The sequence below is a fragment of the Onychostruthus taczanowskii genome, unplaced genomic scaffold (assembly GCF_017590055.1).
Source record: "Onychostruthus taczanowskii isolate IOZ18803 unplaced genomic scaffold, ASM1759005v1 scaffold3, whole genome shotgun sequence".
Classification (NCBI taxonomy): domain Eukaryota; kingdom Metazoa; phylum Chordata; class Aves; order Passeriformes; family Passeridae; genus Onychostruthus; species Onychostruthus taczanowskii.
In genome coordinates this window covers 5930857-5957335 of record NW_024500349.1, presented here as the reverse complement: position 1 = coordinate 5957335, position 26479 = coordinate 5930857, and the positions used below count along the sequence as shown (strand labels likewise).

General features: G+C 39.8%; 1 protein-coding gene across 2 annotated transcripts in view; it reads right to left on the bottom strand.

The window, feature by feature from the left end:
* The window catches only part of LOC121338197 (macrophage mannose receptor 1-like), a 51636-nt gene extending 37987 nt beyond the window's left edge, over nt 1-13649 (bottom strand). For both annotated transcript variants that reach the window (XM_041408915.1, XM_041408917.1), the window contains exons 1-5: nt 13549-13649; nt 9340-9741; nt 7998-8171; nt 4228-4389; nt 1064-1177 (exon numbers count right to left, since the gene is read on the bottom strand). In XM_041408915.1, coding sequence (XP_041264849.1) covers nt 1064-1177; nt 4228-4389; nt 7998-8171; nt 9340-9741; nt 13549-13609 — 913 coding nt within the window. In that variant the 5' untranslated portion in view covers nt 13610-13649. The remainder of the gene's footprint in view (nt 1-1063; nt 1178-4227; nt 4390-7997; nt 8172-9339; nt 9742-13548) is intronic.
* Between the last annotated feature and the right edge of the window lie 12830 nt (nt 13650-26479).

The window sequence follows — 26479 nt, the reverse complement described above, 5'->3', positions numbered from 1 at the left end:
CAGCTCCTCTTGCTGCTCTGGCTCCATCTCACAGCTGTGTTTCCCCCACTCCTCTTTGCGTGCAGATTCTCATCAGTGCACTCAGACTACAGACCTCTAAATACCTCCCCAGACACTTGTAGTTCATCTGTTTTCCTGTGTACTCTCTCCACTGGAGAGTTATTTATAAAGTTGTTCAATTCAAAGCTTGCTTGCTCACAAAGTTTGTCCTCCCAAAATGTGCTTTTGACCTTATCTACGCAAGGAAGGCTCTGGGTGATACACCGGAGCATGCACTTATAGTTACTGGTGATTAAATGCTCAGTGAAGATAAAGAGCACACTGCAGAACTTCAGACACCTACTTTAAATTAGTTTCCAAAAGCTCACTGAATAGCCAGTGCAAAGGTACAAGGCAAGGGTCCTGCAAAAAACCACTATTACATGGGCACCCTGAATGGTCAACCAGAGATGCAGCCCTTCACCACGTGCACAGAGGGCACAGAAACTTTTTAATGATGGCACCAGAGTTCAACACTGCTGCCACAGCTGTGGAGTAGCTGGGCTTCCATCAAAGAAGTCTAGCTTCAAATTTTCAGTTTGATATATGTTACTGTTGAGGGTAGATTAATCCTAAATGAAAATGAAAAGTTATGCTTGAAGCAAATAAAAAAATTAACAAAAACAAATTGGAAAGGAATTTGAAGAAAAGAAGCAAACAAACAAAAAAACCCCCACCACTGATCACTCTAATCTCACAAATGAAGACTTCTACAACACTTGATTTCTTCTGTATTCAGAAATAAAATAAATTAGGAGGATATGCAAATGAAGTGCCAACAGATGACTTAAAACTTGCCTATGGATTTTGAGCCTACCATTTCCCTTATGAATAATAAATTAAGCCTGGGCCATATCCCCTAGCATAAGGGCCATTACTCACAGCGTTGATAATCACAATCAGAATCATTCAGCACCAAAACAAGCTCAATAATTGCAGGAGAATAAAGTGCCAGAAAAGATATTTGTTACACAATGACCAAATTTTTGCCTTTTGAACCGAGTAGCAATGCATTTAACCTTACCTGGAACCCAGTTTAAGTACCGAAAGGGAGCACCACCAGCCCATTGCCATCCACTGTTGAAATTCAAACTGTTGAGACCAAACCAGAGAGCTGAACTCAGTGTGCGAGTCAGACCTGGGTAGCAGAGACAGAGAGAGACATTGCAAGTCCACAGCAAGAGAAAACACTCCTCAAAACTTGAGAGCTGAATTCTTGTTAAGCCTTCTTCTTTTTCCTAGTACAAGTTTAAACAATTTTTAACATTCTAGTTAAGGTGGTTATGCGAAACCTCATAAACCAGTCATCTTACATTGGTCAGTTCAGTTTTAGACTTTTGACATATCTAGGTTTGGAGAATTTCATTACAACAGAAAACAAAATTACTCTGTCACCATTGACAACAAGCATGAAACTTGTTTTTTTCAGAACTATAAAATATTAAATGGATAAAATTGCAGAAAAGGTCACAAACCCAAAAATCAGTTTTTGAAAATGAAAGATATAGTTTCCCAGGGTGTATTTTCTCTTCCATAAAATTAATGAGAGTGAATTTCACAGTGTAAAAAACCTGCTCTCATTTACCAAAATACATTAAAATGCAATCATTGCAAACATCTTTTTAACAGCATATCTTATGCATTTTTCAGACTGATCTGATTTCAGTTCTTTAGCCAATGTTAAATCAGGCTTCAAAAAAAACCCAGTTCAAATGTATTCCTCCAGCTCTGAAAAGCACTTGGAAATATCATGCTTATGTATGATATATAACATATTCATAGTCAGTACTAATCAGTCTATCTCTGCCCTCAGTATAAAGCTTGGAAGAGCAGCTGGATGCCTGCTGTTTTTTTTTAATTTAAGTGTGTTTCTGCATAGTTCACAGAAAATCATTTTGCAATATGTATCATTTGTTTCTGCTTCTATTGATGGCATTGTGCCAAGATGTTGCAATTTGTAGTTGTCTTTGATACCACAATGATGGGCAGCACTTGAAGCATGGCCAACTTAAAAGGAGAGGTAGCTGACTGGAAAGAATTGGAATCTCAGACCTAGTTTTGCACCAACACATTAACATGCTCTATTACTTCTCCTGGACAAACAATTTGTGGTTAGGAGAACTGAGAAGTGAGCATGACAGGAAATCCTACTACTGCCAGGGTATTTGTATAATGAAAAACTGATCTTCACCTAGATTTAGCAGCCATATCTATCAGTTTGCAATTAAAACACATCAACTAATAGCTACCTTCTGTGCCAGCACCAGTTTGCTGCCTCGAGCACTAATTTCAACTGTAATTTTCTCACAGTCATTTAAAAAACAACCCATGTTTTGACCAAATTTTTAAATTGAAAACAGAAGTTTAGACAGAATAAATCATTCATAGCATTAAAAATACATTTCTCCTTCCTCTAAAGTGGAGAAATATGGATTTGAAAGGTGGACTACTAGATGGATAAGGAATTGGCTGGATGTCTGCATCTAAAGAGCTACAGCAAATGGCTTAGCATCCAGTGGAAACCAGTAACAAGTGGCGTTCCTCTAGGGTCTGTATTGGGACCAATATTATCAATATCTACGTCAGTACCAGAGACAGTGGGACTGGTGCACCCCCCGCAACTTTGCAGGTGACACCCAGCTGAGAGGTGGTTTGGCTCACTGGAGGGAAGCAATGGCAACCAGAGGGCTTCTGACAGGCTTGAGGAATGGGCCCATGCCAGCTGCATGAAGTTCAACATAGCCAAGCACCAGGTCCTATTCCTGGGTCATGGAAATTCACAATATCAATATGGACTAGGGGATGAATGGATTGAGAGCAGCACTGCAGAGAAGGACTTCAGGGTGCTCGTGGATGAAAAGCTGGACATGACCTGGCCATGACCACAGCCAAGAAAGCCAAAAATGTCCTGGGCTGCCTCCAAAGCAGCGTGGCCAGCAGGGCAAGGCAAGGGATTATGACCCTCAACCCTTCTCTGGGGAGCCACACTTGGAGTGCTGCATTCAGCTGTGGAGTCCCCAGTACAAGAAAGGCATGGAGCAAGTCCAGAGGAGGCAAGAAAATTCATCAGAGGGCTGGAGCATCCCTCCTGTGAAGAATGGCTGAGAGAGCTGGGGTTGTTCAGCCTGGAGAGGAGGAGGCTGTGGGGAGACCTTATCATGGCTTTTCTATAAATTGAAAGGACTTCTAATAAATTTGGAGGAAGACTTTTTACCAGAGCTTGTAGTGACATGACAAGGGATAATAGTTTTAAAACGAAAAAGAGTAGATTTAGATTGGATATAATGAAGGCATTTTTACAATGTTGATGGAGAAGATTGCACTGAGAAATTGTTGATCCTCATCATTGAAAGTGTTCAAGCTAAGATTAGATGGGACTTTGAGCAACCTAGTCAAATCCATGATAGCCCATACCATGGCGGAGAGGTTGGACTAGTTGATCTTTAAATGTTCCTTCCTACCCAAACCATTCTCTAATCCTCTTATTCTACAAATTTAGAGAGTACAACATATAAGTTATGGTATAGAATATTTTATCTTTCAACTGATGTAACATATTCAAAATAGTTTCTAATCTATTTAATAGATGAACCAGTGAACTATTTCATGCTTTTACACAGGCTGAGAAGGTATAATGAGGACTTTCTCAATGTAGAATGTATTATATTCAAGTAAAATTTAAGAATTTTCTCATAGGAGAAGTGTGAAAACTCTTTCCAAAAACATTGAAGGAGATTGAAACTAAAAGAGAATATTTATGAGTCCTTTTGCTTATTAGTTCTTTTTCTTTTCATATTTTAGGATATACTGAAGATGCAGTGGCTTTAGTGAAATAGGCAAAACTGCTGACTAATACAAGAAGAGTGGAAAAAAGGTGAAATCTTGGTACCTGCATCTTCAGTTTACAAACTGCTTTGCATTTCTCTGCATTCTAACATTCATTCTTTATTGCCTACATGACTTAATTGTTGTATTTTTTATGTCACTATTAGTTTATGGCAATATTCAATCATGATAAAATAAATATTATCTCTCCTACATCTCCAGATGAATCATTCAATATAACCATATCAATTTACTATTTACCAGAATTGAACAAATACAATCTTCAAGATGGAACATGCCATATTAGTGACACTGTTGCAATAATACACTTTATTAAGGAAAAGATGGATAATATTAACCTACCTGTCAGATATGTTTGTTCGTGTAACTCTGTGATGCTTAATAGCTCTGCCTTCTGCTGCTGACAACTTTTTCTTGCCTGATGCCATTTCAGAGCTGTCTCAGAGTTTATCTGGTACTGGACATTTGTTAAAGGGTCTGTGTTCCACAAATCACTGCTAGTAACTATAGGGAGAAACGAAAACGCTGTAACTCATCACAAAGACAGAGCCAGATAAAATATACAAAAAAATTGCATAGCAAAAGACAAAAAATGCCTGAACACTGCTATAGACAAGTGGTTTGAAAGGAATCCTGAGGTTCTCTAATGTAATAGTAGATCCAGGACAGTAGACAGGGTATGAAACGAGGTCACTGTTTTCTCTGGTACAAAAGAATCTGCTGTTTAAGGTAAAAAATAAGTGGCTAAAAACATGCTAAAAAGTTGATTTGTGAATTTGTGGAGAAAAAGACTAAAAACTTTCAGGCTGATGCTAGCTAAGGTGTATATCAAGCTGGCCTTTTTTCTGAGATAAACCCCAATTTATTTGTACTAGTTTGGGTCACTATGTAAAGTTGCTATGGATTTTCTTTCTGTGATTGTGGTAATCAGACCCAAGTGCTGAATGCAAGGCTGACATCATCAGCATCAATCTCACATTTCCCTGCAATTCCTGATTTCTTAAGTGTGTCTGACATGGCAGGACTTTCTCCTCTGCCACAGAGCCTGACTGAACTCCTTGAATACCCGAATTGGCACTTTCAAGCAATGCCAGTGAAAGCATCATCCAAAAGGACCCAAGAGTAGAAGCTGCCTCAGAAGGTAACACACTCTTTGCTGCAGTCTCTCCTGGCTCATCTCAATTGTTTTTCCACAAACAAGCAACAGAAAACAGTGTGATCTCGTTCTGCCAAAAATGGAACCTACGTGAGGTCCCAGCACTGAGCTAAATATCACATAAAGGGAATAAAGTTGCATGACTAAAGCAGACACAGCAGGGATCACTGCATGTCTGCCAAAAAGGAGAAAAAAAATGAATTCCTGAAGCCTTTATCAGCTTCTCAAATTGCAATCTGAAAAAATTGAGAGAAAGAGGTCTTATCTAAATTCAGAGTGCTCAGAATACTTCAGCCTGCAAAAAGAGGGAAACAGTACAATAAACAAAACTCAAAACAAAGGATGATCATGTTAAATACTAGGAGTTTGCTTACCAGTTCCACTTTTTCCTGTATTAAATCTGATTATCTATAGGCAATATAAAGTGCTTCTTTTCACATTGTCTTTATTTTAAAAAGAAATAAAATATAACCTACTGTAATAACGGCATTTCAGTAAAAATGGTAACTTTCATGTGATTGTCATTATCCACAAATCAACTTCTGTCCAAAATATTTTATAACTATCAGAATCAAAACTTTGCTACACTATGTTCTAGAAGACCATAAATCCCTGTGCACAAGTCTGGGATAAAATTAATATTGCAAAAATAATAAAATCTATAATTCAATAAAGAAAACTGGCTCTGACCTGATAGTAAGGGGTTTATAAATCTTGTGTAATTATTACAGAGAAGAGGTAAGCAAGTCTTGGGCATTCATCCAACCTTCCACCTCAGTTCCCTCGTCTCATAATTTATAGCTGACTTCCATATGGTGCTCTCTTGTAGAATTTTGGCCTTTCATAAAAATCAACCTCATTTCTAGGTCTTGGAAAATTTGCTTTTAAGTTGCTTGAGTTTTCAGAGTTCAAGTGCCTTCGCAGAGCAGGATTTTGGAAAATCTGTCGCTATTGTTGAAAACTTAGTTCCCCAGAGAAACAAAAAGATGAAACACTTCCCTGGAATAATATATTTTAGCACCTAAGATAAATTAAAGTTAAATCACACCTGTCCTCAGTACACAAGTAGAAAATTAATAAAAATCTGAACTCTATCCCTACACAGATGAATTCAGCATGCATTTATTTTCTGCAGGTTTTGTTTCTGCATTTTTATGCATTGCTTAATGCATAAAAAACCCTTCAGCATGGTTTCTGAATCTTTCATCCATCAAGAGAAGCCTCAATGGACTTTTTCTCACTGGAATAGAGCTATAGGTACACACTGAGTCACTCTCCTGATGGTCTTACACTGTACAACTTGTTTTTTCCCCAGCACCTTCTTTGAAGTGCAGCATACAGTTCGCGGTGTAACCCATAAAGAAGCAGCATTTCCTAGTCTACTAAAAATTGTTTGCTGTAACAACACTGCTCAGTTCCTTTCCTTAGGGTTTAAGCTTCTGCTGTTACTGTCTCAGCATCTCTCTCTAAATCACCAAATGAAGGGTCATAATCACAATTGTGTCACCTCCACTGATAAAATTTCTCCACCTCTATTGATTACAATAACTGCTGCAGGTACAGCCTCACGCCCTCTTCATTTTGGAGAACATCTGAGGTGGTTTTGGTCACAATGAGAAGTGACAGAAATTCTGTCAGTCACAGAAATTTCACTGAAGGTCCTGGCCCCAGTATGAGCAGCTGCAAGAGACTGCATCGCATATTTTTGTGCTTGCATCCTTGGTCCGTTTAAGACAGTTTAGGAAACAACACTTTATTCTTAGTAAATAAACTTTAACACACACAGACTTAAACATTCTGTTTTTAAAGGTGTTGTTGAAGTTTATTAATTTATCACACTCTTATATCTCGTTCATTTCTCTTTCATAGGGATGACTAAAACTTCTGCTTCCATGGCCTGTCTGTCACTAAAATATATGACCCAAACTAGAATATTTTATAGCTGGTACTGAAGAATCAGGAAGGAAACATGCAGGCAGTCAGCATAAAGCAGCTTTTTCCAAAAACAATCACTGCCATCTGAATGGATTTCCTTGAATTATGCCAAAGAATTAAACAGAATTTTAATGATGCCTCCTATTTGTTGCACTCAAATAACACTAAGCAGGGAGTATTCTTAAGTCAGCTTTGCATGTGCTTTATTAGTGGGATTGATATTCCCAGCATGTTTTTATTGTCCTGAAAATGATACTGGCATAGAAGAAAAAAAAGAGTGCAGTTTTTATTTTCTGAAATACTGAATGCAACATTCATGGAAATCAGGCAAGGACACCAGTTTTGTCATCAAACCAGTTAAGATCAACCCAAACAGTTTTCTTCACATTAAAGGAAAGGCATTTTTTTCTCCTTAGCTCTGCTTGCAGTCAGCTGGAGCTTCACAGCAAAACACAATAATAAAGAAGAAAGGAGGAAAAAGTGCTACCCTTCTCAGCATGACAGAAAAAGCAGCTTGCAGACAAAATGTTTAGTACATATTTTACAGAGGTCCAGAGAAAATTCATTCGAATTTAAAAGACAGAAATAAAACATAGTACACAGATTTGGGAAACACTGGGATGTACTAAAGAGTTCATGAAAGTTCTTTCATGTCTAAAAGGCAACTCATTCTCCAAAGTAATCTTAATTTTCAATTAAACTGTATTCTAGCTTTCATTTCCACTTCATCGACTTCTACTTTTTGACCTTTTATATATACTTATGCTAATGTAAGCATCTAATTTAATTTCTATTTAAGTAAATGGTGCATATAGGGATTCCAGAAAACAATTAAAATACTTTCACCCAAAAATAATTGGGCAATGTTTTTTATGCTGGGTCCTATAATTGGATATTTATGTTTCTCTTAAAAGGAAAACAGGCTAAACAGAGACATTTCAAACTATAAAGCACAGGTTATGGACATATTCCCAGGCAGCTGAGTAACAGAACAGTGGAACTGTGAATGTAAAAATCTTACATTTCATTGGGCAAAATCCATACTTCCTGTCAACATCATAGTTCGAAGTGGTTCCACACCAGAACCAGCCATCTGATCTGCCAGCATTTGTGCAGTCAGCATACCATTTACCACCAAACTTAAAAGGAAATACACAAGGGGCTCCATTGTCATTTCCTTTCACTGTGTAGGTATCTAAGGAGACAAAACAATTCAAAAACGCATAAAAATTAATAAGCATGAGATATATAGGAGTTCGTCTATATGATCCTGTTACAAAATATTATAGCAAGGAAAGCTTGCTAGCTTAGTATACTATACAACTGTACTAGAATTGGAACTTCAATAATTTTTCTCTAGGTCTAAGCTGATACCCACATTCACAGTGAGACAAATTTTTGTTGCTAAGGGAGACAACAGACCACAACTGACTGAGCTAAGACAAGTATGCTCCCATCTAAGTATGCTAAATTTCCCATGCATAACAATCAAAAGTGTAAAACACACACACTTATGCAGTTTTTTAAAGCACAAAAGACTGTTGAGTGTTCTGTCAACAACCCAGTCAACTGCTGATCATTTGGGACATGGAAGAGCTTGTCCATATAAACTTGAAAGATATACCATAGAGTGACTCCAGTATATTAAGGCCAAATAAATTTTGTATTCACATGTAATGATACATTTTGTTTTATCAGAAACCTGACTCAATAGAACTGATGAAAGTAACTAAAGCAGCTTTCTGGTGTGCACACATTTAATATCTGTGTACATTCGTTGATGGAAGGACATACAGGGGAACTGGACTTGACAAGGATTTTTGGAGAGGTGACATACCAGGGTCACTGCCTCACAGAACTGCTAGAAAACAGAGGAGGAAGGAATAGCAGGACATTATTACCTCTCCCCCCTCTGCCATCTTTCACATAATTTGCTTTGCTAGGGTTCTTCTAGTCTGGTTTTTGGCCAAGGACTAATACTGTAATCAGCCATAGTGTAAAACACAGAAACTGCACCCATACCTCCCTCTGTGACCATTTTGTTTATCAAGGAATACTAAATGGGAAGTCAAATATATTTCCAGATACTTATCAGGAATATACATAGAGATGAATGAATATATACAGAGAAGTATTATACATAACTTTTTAAATTTATTTAAAATATCTTATTTCTTTGTCTAACATTTTAGCACCAATTCTGAGACTCCCTTCAAACACCTAGGAAAACCTCTGCAATACACCTGAATTCACACTCACTAATCATTAAAGATTAAAGAAATTCTTCTACACGTATAAAATATTTTAATTATCTACACATAAAAACGAGTTTGAAATACAGAAATTAATTTACAGAACTTTACCTTCATAGCCTCGAGAACACAGATCGTCTGTGGTTCCGTAGACTTTCCACCTACTCCATAAACCAGATCCCTTGTACAGCATAATATTCCTTTCCTGTTTGTTTCCATAGTTGAAAAACAAATCTTCCCCTTGGATTGCAAAGAGAGTCTCATTTCTGCATTCCCATCGCTGAAGTTCACTAGCCTTGTCACAGGGATACAGAGTGATGGGAACCCAGTCTTTCTTCGAAGGCACTCCCAAGCACAATTTGAATGCTATGCTCATAAGCTGGTGATCTGAGACCCACCTGAATTTTTGTGACTCATTTTCTTGAACACAAGGAGCAGTGGTCACTGAATTAGAACTTTGAGCCAGTACACAGCGCTTGTGATCTTCATTATATATTAAGAAGATGCTAGTATCTGTAAGAAAAAAAAAAACCTCTGGAATGATTTGGTTTGAAGTAACCTTACCTGCTATCTAAATGAAATATGAATCTGGACACTCGTCTTGATGTGAAAATCTCATCATCTCATCATTCAGCAAAAGAAGGTGTGGACTACATCTGTTAAAGTGGCTGCATGATGCAACCAGCTTAGGTGTGAGGACATTTCAACTGTTTTGTGTCAGTGAAAGCATCTACACACAAAAGTAAAAGGCAGCAGAGGTGTAGACCTAGTGTCTCCTGTAGGTTTAAAACATGGGTAAACTGAAAAGAGAAAACACACTCGTGGTGTTAATCCAAGCTGCACCCATGGGAATTACTGAAATGAAAGAGCATGGACACTGTAGAGAGCAGATCCTGACACTGAACTCTCCAGCAGCACTGCTCCCAGGCAGGGGGATGACAACAGCCACTAGGTTCTTCAGGCTCCATTTCCTCACAGTGGGGAGCTCTGTTCTCAAAGCTCTGCTAAAATCTTTAAGGTATTAACTGAGGAGAAGAATATGTTTTTAAGCTTTATACTTAAGCTTCTTGTAGAACAAGAAGCTTAAGTATAAAGCTTAAAAACATATTCTTCAATATGCTTAAAAACATATTTATTTTTCAATTCAGTCATCAGTGACTTCTTTCTTCCATCTCTCCATTATGAATGAAATACCAACAGCAGTGGGATTTGCCATCACCAGTCATGCCTCTTCATGACTTATGGAAATATACAAAGCTCTTCATTGCTTCCCAGGTTATTTGTCCCTCTTAGCAAACAGTGCTTCACAGCATGCATTTTCATATTAGAGGTTGGTTTCAAAATTGTAGCCACTTGAAATGTTTAACATCTTTTGCACTTGGATGTGCTATGAGTGTAACATTTCTTAGCCAGTCTTGCTGAAAAACTGAAAATTTCTCCTCTCTGATCCACCTGAGATACTTTTTGGCACAGTAACTTTATCATGCTCTTTCACATAAGATAACAGGATGCGCAACATTTTAAAACTGTATTTTAAGTGGGCTATGAGATAGGAATGATAAATATTAATTTATGTGACTCTGGGGATGGAAGCTGATTAAAATACTATTTATTTTAGTGCATGATTACCAAACTAAACAAATTCTATAATGGAGAAATAGTTAAGGGGAAAGCAGGTTAACCACAGAAAGTCTTCCCTTCTCTACTGTGGCTCTAATGTGGAAATGATCATATTTTTCTGCAGAAGAACAATCTGGGAACAAACAACCTCTCTCTCAGAGAAAGAGCTGACCTAGACGTATCTCATCTATAGCTCAGCTTCCTTCTCTTGTCCTTTGGCTTCCAACTCACTAGGAAGTAATGTAAAACTGATGAGCACTGGAGGCAGAAATTGTTGTCTTTTGCCAATCTGTTTTACTCACAGACAATACAAGGAAATGTATAATTATCACTGCTGGTGACAACTTCTTTTTATTCTGCTTTTCTACTAGCATTTAGCACAATGCTATTGTAAACTGATATATGCAGTGCTTGCAACTCTCCTTTTCCTGAAATAATGTTTAAAGTTTCTGGATAAAAGAGATGTCAAACAATTTCACATGTGTAGAAAACATTACCTGAGTTTTCAAACTGCTAAAATTGTATCTGTGGCCTAAAATAACAGTCCTTATTTTCTGGTTCTTGTGGTGTTAAAGAGAAGATGCTATTTCACAGGAAAAAAAGTATCACTAAGTCAAAAGCCTGGATTACTGCATCCAAGCATGAGAGGGTGCAGAGTTTTGGCTTCAAAAATGAAGTTAAAGAGCTGAACAAAGCGGTCTGGCCAGTGGGGATGGAGAAGGGGACAAAACAGGCTCTCTACTATTATGATGGTGCCTTTACAAAGCATTAGAAGTGTGTGAACCCAACACACCTGCTTACACAAGGGCATATTCCCAATGCAGGGATAGTACATATGCAAGCAGCGAAAAGGCCAACTCAGCCAAGGAGGCACTGAAAACAAGCTGACACCAAAACAGGAGAATAGAACAGGAGGGAGCAGGATGCTGGAACAACTGTGGCTGAGGCTGTAATTGCAGGATTTCCTTTCCCTCAGTGCTGCTCCTCTCTAATCCATGGCCATCAAGCAGACTCGTAACTTAGTGCTGTATTGCTCAAGTTTACAGATTTATTTCTGTTTATTCTGCCATCTTGCTCACCGAAGGCAATCCCCACATAGCAGTATCTGTGTGAGTAATTAGATAGTCTAGAAGAAACAAGCCAGGTATTTGTGCAGCACTTCCTCTGCCCTGCCAAGTCCTCTCTGTAAACACTTGATACCACTCTTGCCAACATGATGAGCTGTATCTGTAAAATGGGCTGAGCAGAATCAGACATAGCACCATTAGCTGTGTTTCAGTGTTCTGCAGCAACACTTGCTATAGAACTCTGTAACAGGTGCTGTTCTTCACTACAGATGAACCGTGGGTGGAACACTTTCATGTCCACCACAGTGTGCTTATGAGTACCACAATGTTAGTACTTTGAATTAAACTTATTTCTAACAGTAATTCATAATTAACAGTAATTTAAAACTTACTCCTGGAAGGAAGGTCTTTAAAATGCATAAGAACGTGCCAGCCTTGGGAAACAACTTCACCACTACCAGTGCACAAGCAGCCATTCAAGGAGATCTAACATCTTTTCCCTCAAATGTCCCCAGTAGATCCCAAAAGAATTTTTCTCACAGGCTTTCATTTTTCTTTACTCACCACACTGTGGCTATTTGCCTATCTATCTCTGGCCCCAAGCTGTATTTAAGAATTGTGCCAAGTACTGCAGAATCTCACCGGACAGTATCATCTCCATAGCAGAGATTTCCAGGATGCCAAACTGACTTCACACTCTGCAGCTTTTCCAAACCATCACAGATTACGTGAGCGTAAATAAGGAAGTAATTTTTGCAGCCAGTGAAGTGCTACCAGTATTAAACTCTAATGAAGAGCACCAGAAAAACAGAACCAAAGCCAGAAGCAAAAGAGGAGGGAGATGCAGATAGGACGACTGTCTTCCCTACACAGGCTCTTGCCTACCAGATGGTCTAAACTGATTGCTGCTAGTTACACAAAAAGGATGAAAGGTTACAAAGCAGTGCTACAAAGATTTGCATTGCTAGATCTCAATCTAGAGAGCAGAGATGCTGAAAGGTTTTCAGGAAGGGCAGGTGCAAAACTTTCACTGAAAAGTAGCTGTGAGCCGGAAATCACGGCACTCCCAGAGTAAGTGGGTACAAACTCCAGGTACCACCAAGCAACACAACTTCTCCCTGTTCTCACCCCTCTGTCCATCCCAGCACCTCAGCTACCCTAATATTCCCCATGAAAGCAATCTGTCAAAAGCAGGGCCCATCCAGAAGGGCTGGAGGACGGGCAGAGCCCCAGTACAGGGCACTCCTGCAAACCTCTGCGGTGAGCAGCTCTGTGAGGGGTGATGGTGTTAAATCAATCAGGGACTGACCGGAGCGCTGGGGGAAACTGAGGCAGCGCCGGTGACAGCGCTGCTCGGAGTCCACAGCGCCGCGGGCACCCAAAATGCCGCCCTGCCAGGCAGCTCTGCCCGCCGGGCACCTCTGGGTGCGGGCGAGGAAGGGGTCCCGAGGGGAGGCCGCCTCCATCAGCCGCCGCAGAGAGGCCTTGAATAAATGGTCGTGGGCTTCACCTGCGCCGCATCTGCACCTCCCTCCTTGCCCCCCGCGGGCCCCAGAGCAGGTTCGGCTCTGTGCCCGCCGTGACCCCTCGTTGTTCGGCTCGCCTGGCCCGCACAGCCCCTGCGGGCACTTACCCAGCAGCGGAAAAGCCCGGGGGAGAGTTGCGAGGAGCAGCAGGAGCAGCGCGGGAGCCATCCCCGCGGCTGAGCAGAGGGCGTCCCGCGGGCAGGTCCGCCGCGCTTGGGAAGGGCTGCTGGATCAGGGGAAAACTCTGGGCTCCAAATGATAAGGAAATATCCTGTCACATGGGGCGTTTTGAAATAACAGGAATTCGCTGTTCAAACTTTGCTTTCCTAAGCTGATTTTTTTCCCTTAGCGGAGGAAAGAGCGTTCTTCCAGGCATGTGCAGGTGATAACGCGGTGATAGCTGAGAGGAGCGCTGCTTTTTGTGTTGTTGCCGTTGTGCGTGGCGTTTGTTTTTTTTTTTTTTTTTTCTTTTATCCCCTTTGCGACTCTGACAGCGCTGCATCTGGGTCAGTGGTTTGTCTTCCAAGAAAATGAGCCAACCCCGCTCGGAGGGAGGAGGATATCCCTCTCCTTTTCTTCTGGGGTAAGGAAAGGAGAAGGATAATGGGTAAGAAACTCAAGTCTCAAAGAAAACCCCTACTCAAACACCCGGGTTGCTCCTCAGAGCGAGGACTGCAGCGGGAGCAGAGACCTACTTTTGGGAGCCCGGGCTCTGGCTGCGCCCCGTCCCCATCACTCCTCCGCCGGGCGCCGGCTGGTCGCTCCGCCGGGAGCGGGGAGCGGCCGGGGCTCGGGGCTGCCGACCAGGCGACGAGGGGTGTAAGGACACTACGAGGCATTATCTGCAGTCCAATAAATTAACTTCAGCCGATTTTTTTGTTTGTTTGTTTATCCTACCGACAGTGATGGCACTATCTGCTGTTAACAGGACTCAAATCTTGCTCGTGAATCAGTGCAGGAAAGGGAAAAGCCTTGCCTGCTGGTTTCCTGGGTTTCACAAGCTAAGCACCTGCCTGGAATTAAATGATCTTTCTGAAAGTGTGCCTTTAGAGCACAGTCAGCTTTGGTGATTTTACAGCTTCTTGCTGTGCTGGATACAGAGGAGCACGCTACTTCTTTGAGATCACTATCAATATACAGTCTGAAGAGTCCCAAATGGATTGAAAACATTAGTCTTGCTTTACATAGAAAGGTTTTTATAACATGTGGGACTTACTGGGTATTTTGACGGGGCATACATGAGTCTCAGGGAGCACTTTACTGTCCTTTACAGCTCCCTGAAAGAAGGGCTTAGTGAGGTGGGGGATGGTCTCTTCTCCCAGGTGACAAGTGACAGGACAAGAGGAAATGGCCTGAAGTTGCACCAGGGGAGGTTTAGACAGCATATGAGGAAAAATTCTTTGCTAAAAGAGTGGTCAAGCATCAAGGCTGCCCAGGGAAATGGTGGAATAACCATCCCTGGAAGTGTTTAAAAGTGTGGAGATGTGGTGCTTATAGGCATGATTTATGGATTAGCTTGGAAGAGCTGGATTAATTATTAGACTCAATGATCTTAGAGGTCTTTTCCAACCTTAAAAAGTCTATGATTCTGTGAACCTGTAAGGCATCAAACCTACCATGTGTATAAAGCCTGTTGTGCAGCAGGCTCCACCCCTGTGTTGTCATGCACTTGGAAATCTCTGGTAAGTATTAAAAAAAATCATCAAAATCCTCCTTGGTGGAAGTTCTGGGTGGGAAAATACAGCACATCCAGGGAAACACCAATATGAGATTAGTATGGAAATAGGCAGAGCAGAGTTAGAAGGTACTCTGACATTATTATAAGAGAAGAAGAAAAAATGGAGATGAAAAACAAGCTCATTTGAAGTCAATGAAACTCCTGTTAGCATTGGAAAGGATTCCAGCCGGGCACTTCAGCTGTGCTGGGTCCTCTTGGGGGCTACATGAGGGGAGTAAAGAGGAAGTGCTTCATAATTTCTCTCAACATCTGTAGAACCACAAAAAGGTCAGGAACAGCCTGGCCCAGGGACAGAAGGTGGGAAGTGTTTCAGCCATAATCAGCAATGTTCTGTATTGTTGTGTTGATGAATTGTCTTGTGGGAAACTTAATCTCTTGCTGTAGTGTATAGGAGATATTTATTTTTCCCTAATTATCTGCAAAACCTGAAAGCCCAGGAAAACATCTAGTGTTAAAAGGAACAAGTCAGAACACTCAGAAAGTGCTGCTGCCCTAATAGAACACTGCTATTTCTAAGACAATCATTGAAAGTTTGGGTATTTGTGGTATTCTTTTGACTCAAGATAAACAGAGAAGGAAGATGTTGTGTGAAGTTCAGTCCCAATATAAAAAAAATAAAACTGCCACCAAAGTCTTTACAGGGTTGTGTAAGACTGATTATATGATGATTATGTGCAACAAAGGCTGCATGTAACTTAAATTAATATATGTGTTGCACAAATAGGCAGAAAAAGGGAATTAAGTAGATGAGTAGTGATACCTTTTTGGCTGTCAGTGGCCGTATGAGGAATGAGCTATTTCTCGAAGTGACAGAAGAAACTGTTTTAGGCTGTTCTTGGAGTTTCTCAAAACTGAACTGGACAAGATACCGAGTAACCTGATCCAAGTCAGCCCCTTCTTTTTAGAGAGAAAGTCATGCTAGATGACCTCCCAAGGTCTCTTCCAACCAAAATGAGACTTCAGAAGAGCTACCTCCCAGTGAAGTATTGCAGCCTCCCCTCCTGATCTGAAAACTGCCTTTTTCTCATTGTCCCTTACTCTCACTGGATGTATATACTGGAGATATTACCAGCCATTTTGACACAGACATGTGTGATACACACTTACATGTCTATGTGTGTACACACAGCCCCTGTCTAGAGCAACACAGGTCTTGATGAACTTATTCACATATTCTCTGTGTCTCATCTGCAGCACACTCATCAGTAATTATATCTGGATCTGGCTCCCTCTTTCATCGTGAATCATGTATTCTGATCTAATATAGTCAAAGGGAAAGATTTTCTCTCTTCTGAGACAAAAGTATTCAGCAAAGTCTCAGGCTGTAGTAATTTGAAGGCAAAAAGCTACCAAAAGCTCAATCTGCTAAATAACTAATGAGAGGGTACATGTCCTAGATAGACATATGTTTTCATCTTTCCCGTGGGTAGGAAGCCAGCTGACATTTACACAGAACAGAAAAGCTTGAATTCCTCTGAGACAGGTCAGACCCTCTCTTCTTGTGGCACATCCAATTCTTGCAACTGGTCATTCTTCCTGGCAAAATATGTTGAAATCCTGAAGCCCCTTGATTTTTATAACAGACTGGAAAATGGAAAGTTCAGTCCTAAATGAAATCATATCCAGACTTAAAACATAATATGTGTGGAATAATTGTATGTGTGGAAGGAAAACATGGATAGAAATCCAATCATGGATTACTGTCCATGTTTTTACATTTGCATCCAAGATGTTTTTTGATGTTTCCTCTGGGAACCTGTATCTCTCAGATAGTATTCAATAGTTATCTACACGTTACTAATATTCACATGGGTGCTGCAGTGGGTTACCTGCAATGGAAGCCTAAAACCATTTTTGTATTTCATTAGTCATCTTAGAGTATTTAAACAACATTCTCACACTACTGACTGATTTGGGAGAGAGAGCTTTCTAGAAGATTTTACTGCTGTAAGAAGATAATTAAAATTAGACACTATACTAGTTTTGACTGGGATGGACTTAATTTTCTTTGTAGCAGCTCAGATAGTGTTATGTTTTGGGTTTATGACCAAAACAGTGCTGATAACACAGGGATGTTTTAGTTATTAATGAACAGTTATGCACAGCCTGAAGGCATTTTCTGCTTCTCATGCTACCCCATTTGTGAGTAGGCTAGGGTGGGGAGACGCTGGGAGAGGACACAGCCAGGACAGTTGATCCCAATGGACAAAGAGATATTCCACACTCTATGATGTCATGCTCAGCCATAAAGGCTGGAGGAATGAGAAAGGAGCGGGGACGTTCAGAGTTATGGTGTCTGTCTTCCCAAGGCCCTGATTTCCTTGGGAAGTAGCTGGACACCTGTCTGCCACTGGAGTATAGTGGAAAAAATCTATTTTTTTTCTTTTTTGGTTTTGTTCATGTAGCCTTTTGCTTTCCCTATTAAAATATCTTTATCTCAACCCATGAGTTTTCTCACTTTCACCCTTCTGTTCTCTCCCCCACCCTGCTGCTGGAGAGTGAGCAGGCAGCTGTGTGGAGTTGAGCTGCCAGCTGGGGTAAAACTACAACAGACATAGATTGAAACAGTAGTTATTAAGATGGTTTCAATAACTTTACTGTTCTACACATTCCAATTAGTATTTAGGAGTGATAGATTTGTTTTCATTTAAACCAGAATACTTCAGGATCAAAAGCTAAGAGGAAAATCACAGAAAACGGACAGAAATCTTGAATTTTCAATGACAGTCAAACCAAATGCATCTATCAAGCTGAGGTAAATTTTTTTAGCTCATACAGTGTTGTGTATAAACTAACAGAGCCAGGATACAAACCTGTGAATGCTGGGTGTGGATCAACAGCCACCACAGTTGATTCCAAGTGTAGCTAAAGCTGAATCAGACACATTTCCTCTATACAGGAGCTAGTAGAAAGAAGAGTTATGAATACTTTGAGAACTTTTCCATCTAATTTTTTGCTTTGCAAGGCTTAAGCTCATCTTGTTAACTTCTGCAAGCACACAACACAGCTAATAGGAGCAATGCACAAAACAACATATCAGTAGGATCCAGTCCAGCACTGGTTTTACAATACCATTATCTTAATAAATTGTGACCACTGGTGAGAAAAGGAAAAAAAAGAAAAATAATGCAGTAATACACTAAGAAATTAAATGCATTGCTCTGTAATCACTTCAAATTTCACCAAAAGAAAAGCCAAAAGAAAAACCAAAAGAAAATACACAAATATATTCAACTCCTGCATGTCCTAAAACTGCAGTAGAGTCATCCTCACCTCCCTTTGTTGTCAGTGGATGAGGCAAAGGAGGAGCAACAAACAGAGGACCAATGTAGATGTCATACTCTTATGCTTGCTCTTACCTAACTTGAGCCTGAGCCTGCCTTCCTGAACAGGATAGATACATCATTGTACTAACCAGTACAAAAGAATAAATATTAAATTAGAATGACTTTTTTTTTTTTCCTTGAGACAACACCCCAGGCTTTTATTGTGAAACCCTACACGTCTTCCTTTTTAAAATTACATGAAATCCATACTACAAATCCCCTGCAGCCAGAAGGCAGAAAGGGAATTCTAGAAGCATTTGTTGATCTTCATAGCCTATTCCACTTTCTTTCTCATTCTGTAGTAATAAGTCACTCCTAACTATCACTGTCAGATTTTTTTCTTTAATTACAGTGTTCCACATGTTAAAGAACTGTACACACCCAGAGCAGTGGGACCCATGGCTGTTATCTACACAAGAGACAAATTCTGGACTGCACTGTCTTTTTTGTCTAGGTACAATAAGCCTCCTGATAAGACTACTTCTCTAAACAAAATAAAAACGTATCTTTAATCCTGGTCCTAACTTTGTGAGTGCACCAGTGGTCTATAAGGTTTCTCCAAGCATAATAATCGCAGAGAACCATCAAGTTTGGAAGAGACCCTAGAGATTATCAAGTCCAACTATCAAAGTAACACCACTACAATCTCCCCTAAACCAAATCTCCAAATCCAGACATCTCTTGAATTCTTCCAGAGACAGTGGAAGAGCCCGTCACATCCGTGGCCAATTATACCAATGCCTAACCACTCTTTCAGTGGGAAAAAAAATCTAATATCTAAAATTTGGAACTCAGTGGGAGTAGAGCAGAACACACTTGAAATTAAAATAATGCCATAACCTAATAATGAGCCTTTTCACTTTTTCCTCCATCTACTCCTCTGTAACTGAACTTCAGGGCAGTGTGGCTCCAAGCGATAGAGAGTTTAGCACTTCTTCTTGATGTAGTGTCTCCTGCACAAGGCTTAGTTGGACAAGATAAAGAGAAAACAGAAGTTTAAGTTGCTCTCTTCCTCTTATGAAGTTTTGGTAACATAGAAGGGGTGAGTCTAAGTCTGTAGATAATAATTTCTGTGAAATTCAGCGGTCTTGTCTTGAATTTTTTTTTTAGCTCCAAAGTTAATAAAAATGTTAAAGTTAATAAAATATGTTAAATACATGTAAGCATTGCACCACCCTGAAACACCTGCCACCGGCAAAGTGCTGGGTGAGCCAGTACTGAAATGACTCAGGCCAGAAGGACCTGAATAAGGGACTCAGATTCCATTTTTCTGCATGTTCATGGTATGTGGCAGTCACCATGTGCCTCGTTTCTCCGGTTTAAGACATGCTGATGTAGTGTCCTGTGAAATCTGTCAATACTCGCAGGACGATGGCAACTCCTGGGTACGATGGCTCCATCATGAAAAAACTTGTTTGTAGATGGAGCAATTAAGTACAATCACGAAAGCTTCCCTTGGAAGAGCAGAGAGCCAGGTGGGTCTGAAAACCACATCAAAGACCAAAACACAAGGCAGCAGCACCTGGGTCCTACTTGAAAAATGTCCTGTCCAATAAAATTATTCAGGATACAATACTCCCACAGTATTTTCTGTGATTATTGTAGCCTTTTTTGCACCAGCAGTGGAGACCAGCCCTCACACATGGGGATATTGACAGCACTACAGGGCTAAGGATCCTCATACCATCTCCCCATCTCTCCTACAAAATAGTCCTGTTCCTCCTCCTTGACCAAACAGCAGCAGTTCTGTTACCAGGAGAGCTTCATCTCCTGTTTCCATACAGATACAGGTTGTCTATGGGTGGGCTAGACTCCAATTTCTGTTGGTATTTCCACAGAAAGAATCCCAAACCAAATAGAGTTTGGATTTGGTATCTGCCTTTCCTTGTGCCTTGGCTAATAGCAAGAGATCAGACAAAGTTGTGGCAAATTTATTTTGATGCTTCATTTCAGTGGGAGTTAGGTATAATAACTTTGAAACCTAGATGTTAGTTTAATTCTGAATGTGAAGTTGCAAGACTGATTAAATGGCAGTTAAAAAAGAAAAAAATCAAATTAAAATAATTACTCTGGTAGGTTAAGAATAGTTTCCTGATAGGGTAGCTATTTGCTTTTCTGAGACTTATTTTGCCAATATCTTTTCTGCAATTTTCCATCTCCACTATTTCATATAAGAAACTTTTAAATATTTCAAATTACTTCTGCTATTTCAAACACCGTGATAGCTCCTAAATAAAACAAACCAATTTTTCACTGACTAGTAGCCAGCCATGCTACCTGCATTTAAACCCAGGCTAGGTTACCTCCACCAGAAATTAGATATCTGCAGCAGTCAGTCCAGTACCAGAGGATCTCAGAGTCTGTTTCTGAAGGTACAGCAGCAACTGTGCCATTTGCTGTGTCCCCCAATAGTGTGAGCTCAGGCAGCTCACTGTGGCAGCCTGCCAAGCAACCCAGACAGCAACGAGACAACAGCTTCATCCTCTCTGTGTTTCATTCTGACACTGTCACCTTATCTAAGCTTTCTGTAGAGTAATGGGGTTGAAATCACGAACAACTCAAAATATCTGTATTTTCTGAGAACAGCTTCCTTCTGCAGTATCAAAACATGACATTTGCTTTTTCTTCCTAAAATAAAAATACTCACTTCAGCTCTGTTCTGCATGCAGGATTTTAATGGACTATTCTTCTTAGGAGTCCTGGCAGCTCTTCCTGCCTGTTATCTATGACCAGAAGTGAGCTGATCCATCAGTTTTCACAGGAAACCAAATCAGCAAATGTCACACAGGCAGCAAAGCAGGATATAGTAAACCATGCTCCACATATACATCCTGAGCTTCCTTTACACGTTTAAAGCTGAGACCCAAATAGCAAACAGAAAACATAGGTATAAGGGGGGAAGAAGTTGAAGAGCTTCATAAATCTTAAAATCTGATTCTCCCTACAAACCACTCAGTGCGAACATAAACAACTGAATGTGAACATTAAGTGCTCAAGATATCACATGCCACTGGAGTCAAAACATGGTCCAAAAAATTTTGCCCTAAACATCCTTAAATTTTGTTTGTTTTAATAATTCTTCTGGGTGAGATGTTTGACTAATGCACCCAAAGCAGAAAACTTCTGTAAATCTCTTGAAATTACAGAATATGCCAATGAGAACTCCGATTTCACTCAGAGGCCTGATTTACTTTTGACACAGACTTAAAATACTGCTTAGCTTACAAAAATTAAAGGGTTTCTATGGATTAATCCTCTCTAGACAAAGAATGTGTGTCCTCCAGAAACCAAGCTTTATTACTAAAGACTCATTTATTTGCACAAAGTCTTATTCCTTCTTTGTCTCTCCTAATTGCATCATTCACCTCAAGTTCTCTCTTGCTTTTTTTCTTTCAACCTCTCCACCTTTCTTGGTTCCTAGATACCCTGCCCCACATGTCATGCTCAATCACAGTGAAGCCACATTGGCAGTAAAGCACTAAGAATAGGGACTAAAAACATTTCATTATGGTCTCTTGCTTATCATTATTCCAAAGTAGAATATTACCCAAAAATATTGACTACTACATTTCATGTTTTGTCAGATATACCTTCAACAGCTGCCTCTTCTGTTCTTTTCTGCAAGACAAAAAATATTACCACAAAAAAAAAAAAAAAAAAAAAAAAAAAAAAAAAAAAGACTGAATCCCTGTACCAAGCTATGGATAGCCTGTCAAGTCGAGCTTAGCTGAAAATTCAGACAAAGTATTTCTGAGTGATTATGACAGGCTCAATCTGGAGTCAAATCCACTTAACAGAACAACATCCCTTACAGTTTTGCATTGGGAGTCACAATCACTGAAAGATTGAAAAATCAGTGAGGGAAAGATTACTATCCATGCAAAGCATATACCAAAAGGTGATATCTGTATCAATACCTGAATACAGCATTCTCCTAACAAAGAAGACAAAGATCCTTTCTTACCAGCTTTCTCAAATGAAATACAATCTCTTTAGTCTTGTGCTGCAGATACTGATCTTATGCAAAACTGATTATCATTCTTAATAGAAATTAACCCAACTATTGGACCTCAGGGACTGAGTCCTTTATTTTCCAAAGGACTTTGTAACACCGGTGGGAAAAAAAATAGAGACAATTTTTGATATTCTAGTAAACTTTGTGTACAAGGCAGGCTTAGATATTCTGTGAATATGTAGACAATGCTACAGCTGACCTGAAGGATCCCAGAGTTTAAGAGGGAATCATGAAAGGGAGACTTTTTTCTGACTTTGTTGATAGGAAAGATTTTTAAGCCTACAGGATTTACTGTTGTGGAACATGAAGTAGAGTTGCTGATAAAAACCACCAGTGATGAGCCAGGAGATCATATTCCTTAATAAACAGTATTAAATTGAACATGTAGGAGGTCAACATTGTTTTTTACCTGACTGCTGCCCACATGTGAAACTGTATTGCAGTGTAATAACAACAATTCTTAACAACAGTTAAGAGCAGGTTGTCCAGGGAAGTTGTGGATGCCCCATCCCTGAAAGTGCTCAAGGCCAGGTTGAATGTGGTTCTGAGAAAGCGTAAGGTGTCTCTGTCCATGATAGGAGGTTTGGAACTAGATAATCTTTAAGGTCCCCTCCCACACAAACCATTCCATGATTTTGTGAATCTTGAAAGGAACACACAGCGTATTGCAAACTACTCATGAAATTTTATGATGGACTTGCCACACATACTACAGTATTTGCGTTTCTCAATCCTGCAACAAATAAAACTAGCAAGTAGGATGGAACTATCAGCATGTATCATTAAACAACTTGGAACCAAACTTCGATCCCTAAGCACAGAGGTGCTTCTTTCCTGGGTTGAAATCTGGCCAATTCCCTTGGTGAAACTGCAGCAGTGATGAAGAGAAAATAAAGTGAGTAAGAAAGCAATGATCCCAAGTTAATTGGCAAGGTGCTGTGTAAATGATACCCAATAGGCCAAAGGAATATGGCAGAAACATGAAAAATACAAAGCCCAGTCACAGCAATTGTATGACCAGTGATGAGGGACACAGTACTTCAGAGGTTAAAGATCAGGACTGCCTGCATTTCAGAAAACAAGGTAAAAACTCCATAAGACACCTGCATTATGTGGAAGGACAATCTACAGACTGGAAATATCCAGAGAGAGAGAGAGAGGTTGTATGTATGTGTATATATGAAATTAATTAATTTATTATTAACCATTAATATTTCTGGGCATGCTTGCTGTAAGGATCAAGTAAGAGAAAGCATATGAAAGGAGATAATCATTAAGAAATACACGTGCTACATGAATGATTGAATATGTATAGAGGAGAGCATGGATTTGACTTTTTGCATTGCTGCAGGACAGGATCACACTGAATGCTGCTCAACTCAGTGTTGTTCACAGATACACAAAATTGTTTCATGCTGCCTGCTGTCTGTCTTGAATAAAGAAAGCTTTGGAACAAATCTGGTGTCAAATTGAGCCTCCTGAATGGACAAATTCAAGGAGTCTAGTACTTGGATGAGGCAATTAGGAACTGGTCTGAGCAACTAGAACACATAGCTGCCCTCTGAAGTGATCAATGGGATTCTGAAACCTTGGAAGGAACAGCTAACGTTTACAGAAAGCCTTGATTATCCAAAAGATAAGAAGTGCTCGAGTAGAAAGCATGTCTGTTTTGAGAGAACAAGCTTACTAAAATAAACAACTAAATTAAAATCCCCTACTTTATACTTAAGTGAGCAGGAAGAGCTTTAAAAATTCCTAACGCTATATCCCAGTGGATATAGCAGGGTGTCATTAGCCACACAATCAGATAATATAAATCAGTACTACAGAGAAGCTTCAAGAAACTGGCTAAAAAGTGAGATTGTAGACTTGAATAAAGCAAAAAATTCTTCACTATTGTTTTGTCTCACCCCACCAGGAGGAAAGGGAGTTCTCTGAACAAACACACCCCTAACAAGAGTTTTTTAGACACCACCCATGATTTCTCTGAAAAAAAAAACCCAACCAACTTATTTGAAAGTTTCAACAGCACATTTCAGTGAGATGCTTGCTCCTGACCCTGTGCTCAAACTCCAGTTCAGAGAACCATGGCTTCTCTGCCATTCTCTGGAGACTTCCCTTTGTTCTTATGTAAACCAACATATTTTTATGAAAATCATTGTATTGCCTATAAATCATCAGGCCATATGAGTTTTGCTGAAGGATTTGCCTAACCATTCTTCAGCATCAGCTATGACAATATTTCACAAGGCAAAGAAAAAGACTAATTTGGGGAAATTTTGACAAGTCTAAAAGCCATTAAAACCAAGGGAACTAAAGGTTCACAGTCCTTTAAGAAGCACAGTAAAACTAAATGATCACACTCCTTTAAAAAGCACAGTTATTTGGGACAGTCTGACACACAGACTGCAAAATAAAGCACATCTGCATAATCCACAAATACCTGAGGATGCATGAGTCAACAGGAGTGAGCCATCACAACGGGTCAGAAACAGATTCCAGTGTGATTTCAGTAGCAGTCAGTGTCATTAGTAAATCAAGCTTCAAAACCGTGAGCGGCCCAGGTATGTATGTATTGAAGGCTTCCACTCCTTGATATGCATGCTTCCTGTAGCCAGAAAGCGATAAACAGAGACACTGACCAGCCAGTTTGTGCTGCTGAGCAGTGTCCCAATGCCAACAGGCTCTGCCAAGCACCCTCCACCTTCCTGCTGGGTTCTTCTCCTCTCCAAGGGCCCAAAGCACAGCTGCTAAGGCAGTGCACGTCACCAAGATGGGAACATGGGGCGTAGGCAGCAAGCTGCATTGTTTGTTAGCAATCAAAGGTGCATGCAGCAGGACTCAAACTCATGCTGAACAGGGTTAAGCAAAGTCAAAGCAAAATATTAGGTGACACAATCACCACATTCCACATATTATATCAGAAGATTGTATGCTAAAAATGCTCTAAACCTTTTACTCAAAACACATTTGTCTTTTTTAGCCCTACATGATTATCTGCATTAGTGTGTTCTCCCCATGTACACGCCCAGGGTTGATGTGAATTTTAAAGAGTACAAATCAGCCTTAATCAGTGGAAGTTCTCCCACAGGTTGTCTCATAATGGCTTAATTCTCATTTCTCACTTAAAACTTAGATCACAATCAGTATCAACAATAACAGACTTGACTTAAAATAATCTAGAAATTTAAATTCAAAAATATTGTGAGAGAGAAAAATCTTTATCCTGCAACAGAGTAGAATAAGACTTCAAAAACCAGTTAGAGTAACATGACAATTCATAAAGGTCTCCAGCTTCACAAATGTGTTATGAAGTGAGTGCTATGAAGAGAGACTTGAACCAGTTCTTCAAAAGTTTGAGTTGGCTCCAGCTCCTTAAATACAGACTCGTGCTTATATTACCTCTTGCCCAGGTTCATGGCAACAGATTTTACAATAAGCTTTAAGTACTATGAAACAAACTCTCAAAATCTATTTTTATTATAGGCATCCCAACAGAAATGCTTTCTATCTAAGAGATAGGCAATAAAGTAAACTCGACATTAATTGCCCCTCCCTGTTCCAAAACACAAGTTTCATTTCTACACAATCTGCAGAACTTTTAATTCTGTCAACTAAATAGATATTCTCTTGAAAGACAAAAATTTTCCTACTGACTAACCCACAATCCACATAACCTCTTGTTCTAAGGGGTTTGGCTCATATTTTTAGGAAGCGACCCTAAGAACATTTTAAGAAGCGACCCTAAGAACAGGCCACTGATACTGCTGCCCACTGCTCCCAAAGTCCCATGCATGGTGTCCATAGCAATTTAAGCAAGAAAATTACGCTTAACATTGTTTTAAGAGCACAGCATACAGCTGTCAAGTCTATTAAGCTTCAGTTCTGACAGCACTTTAAGATTCATAAACTAGGTTTTAGCCTGATCTTCAAGACATTTCACATCAATCAAAACAGCA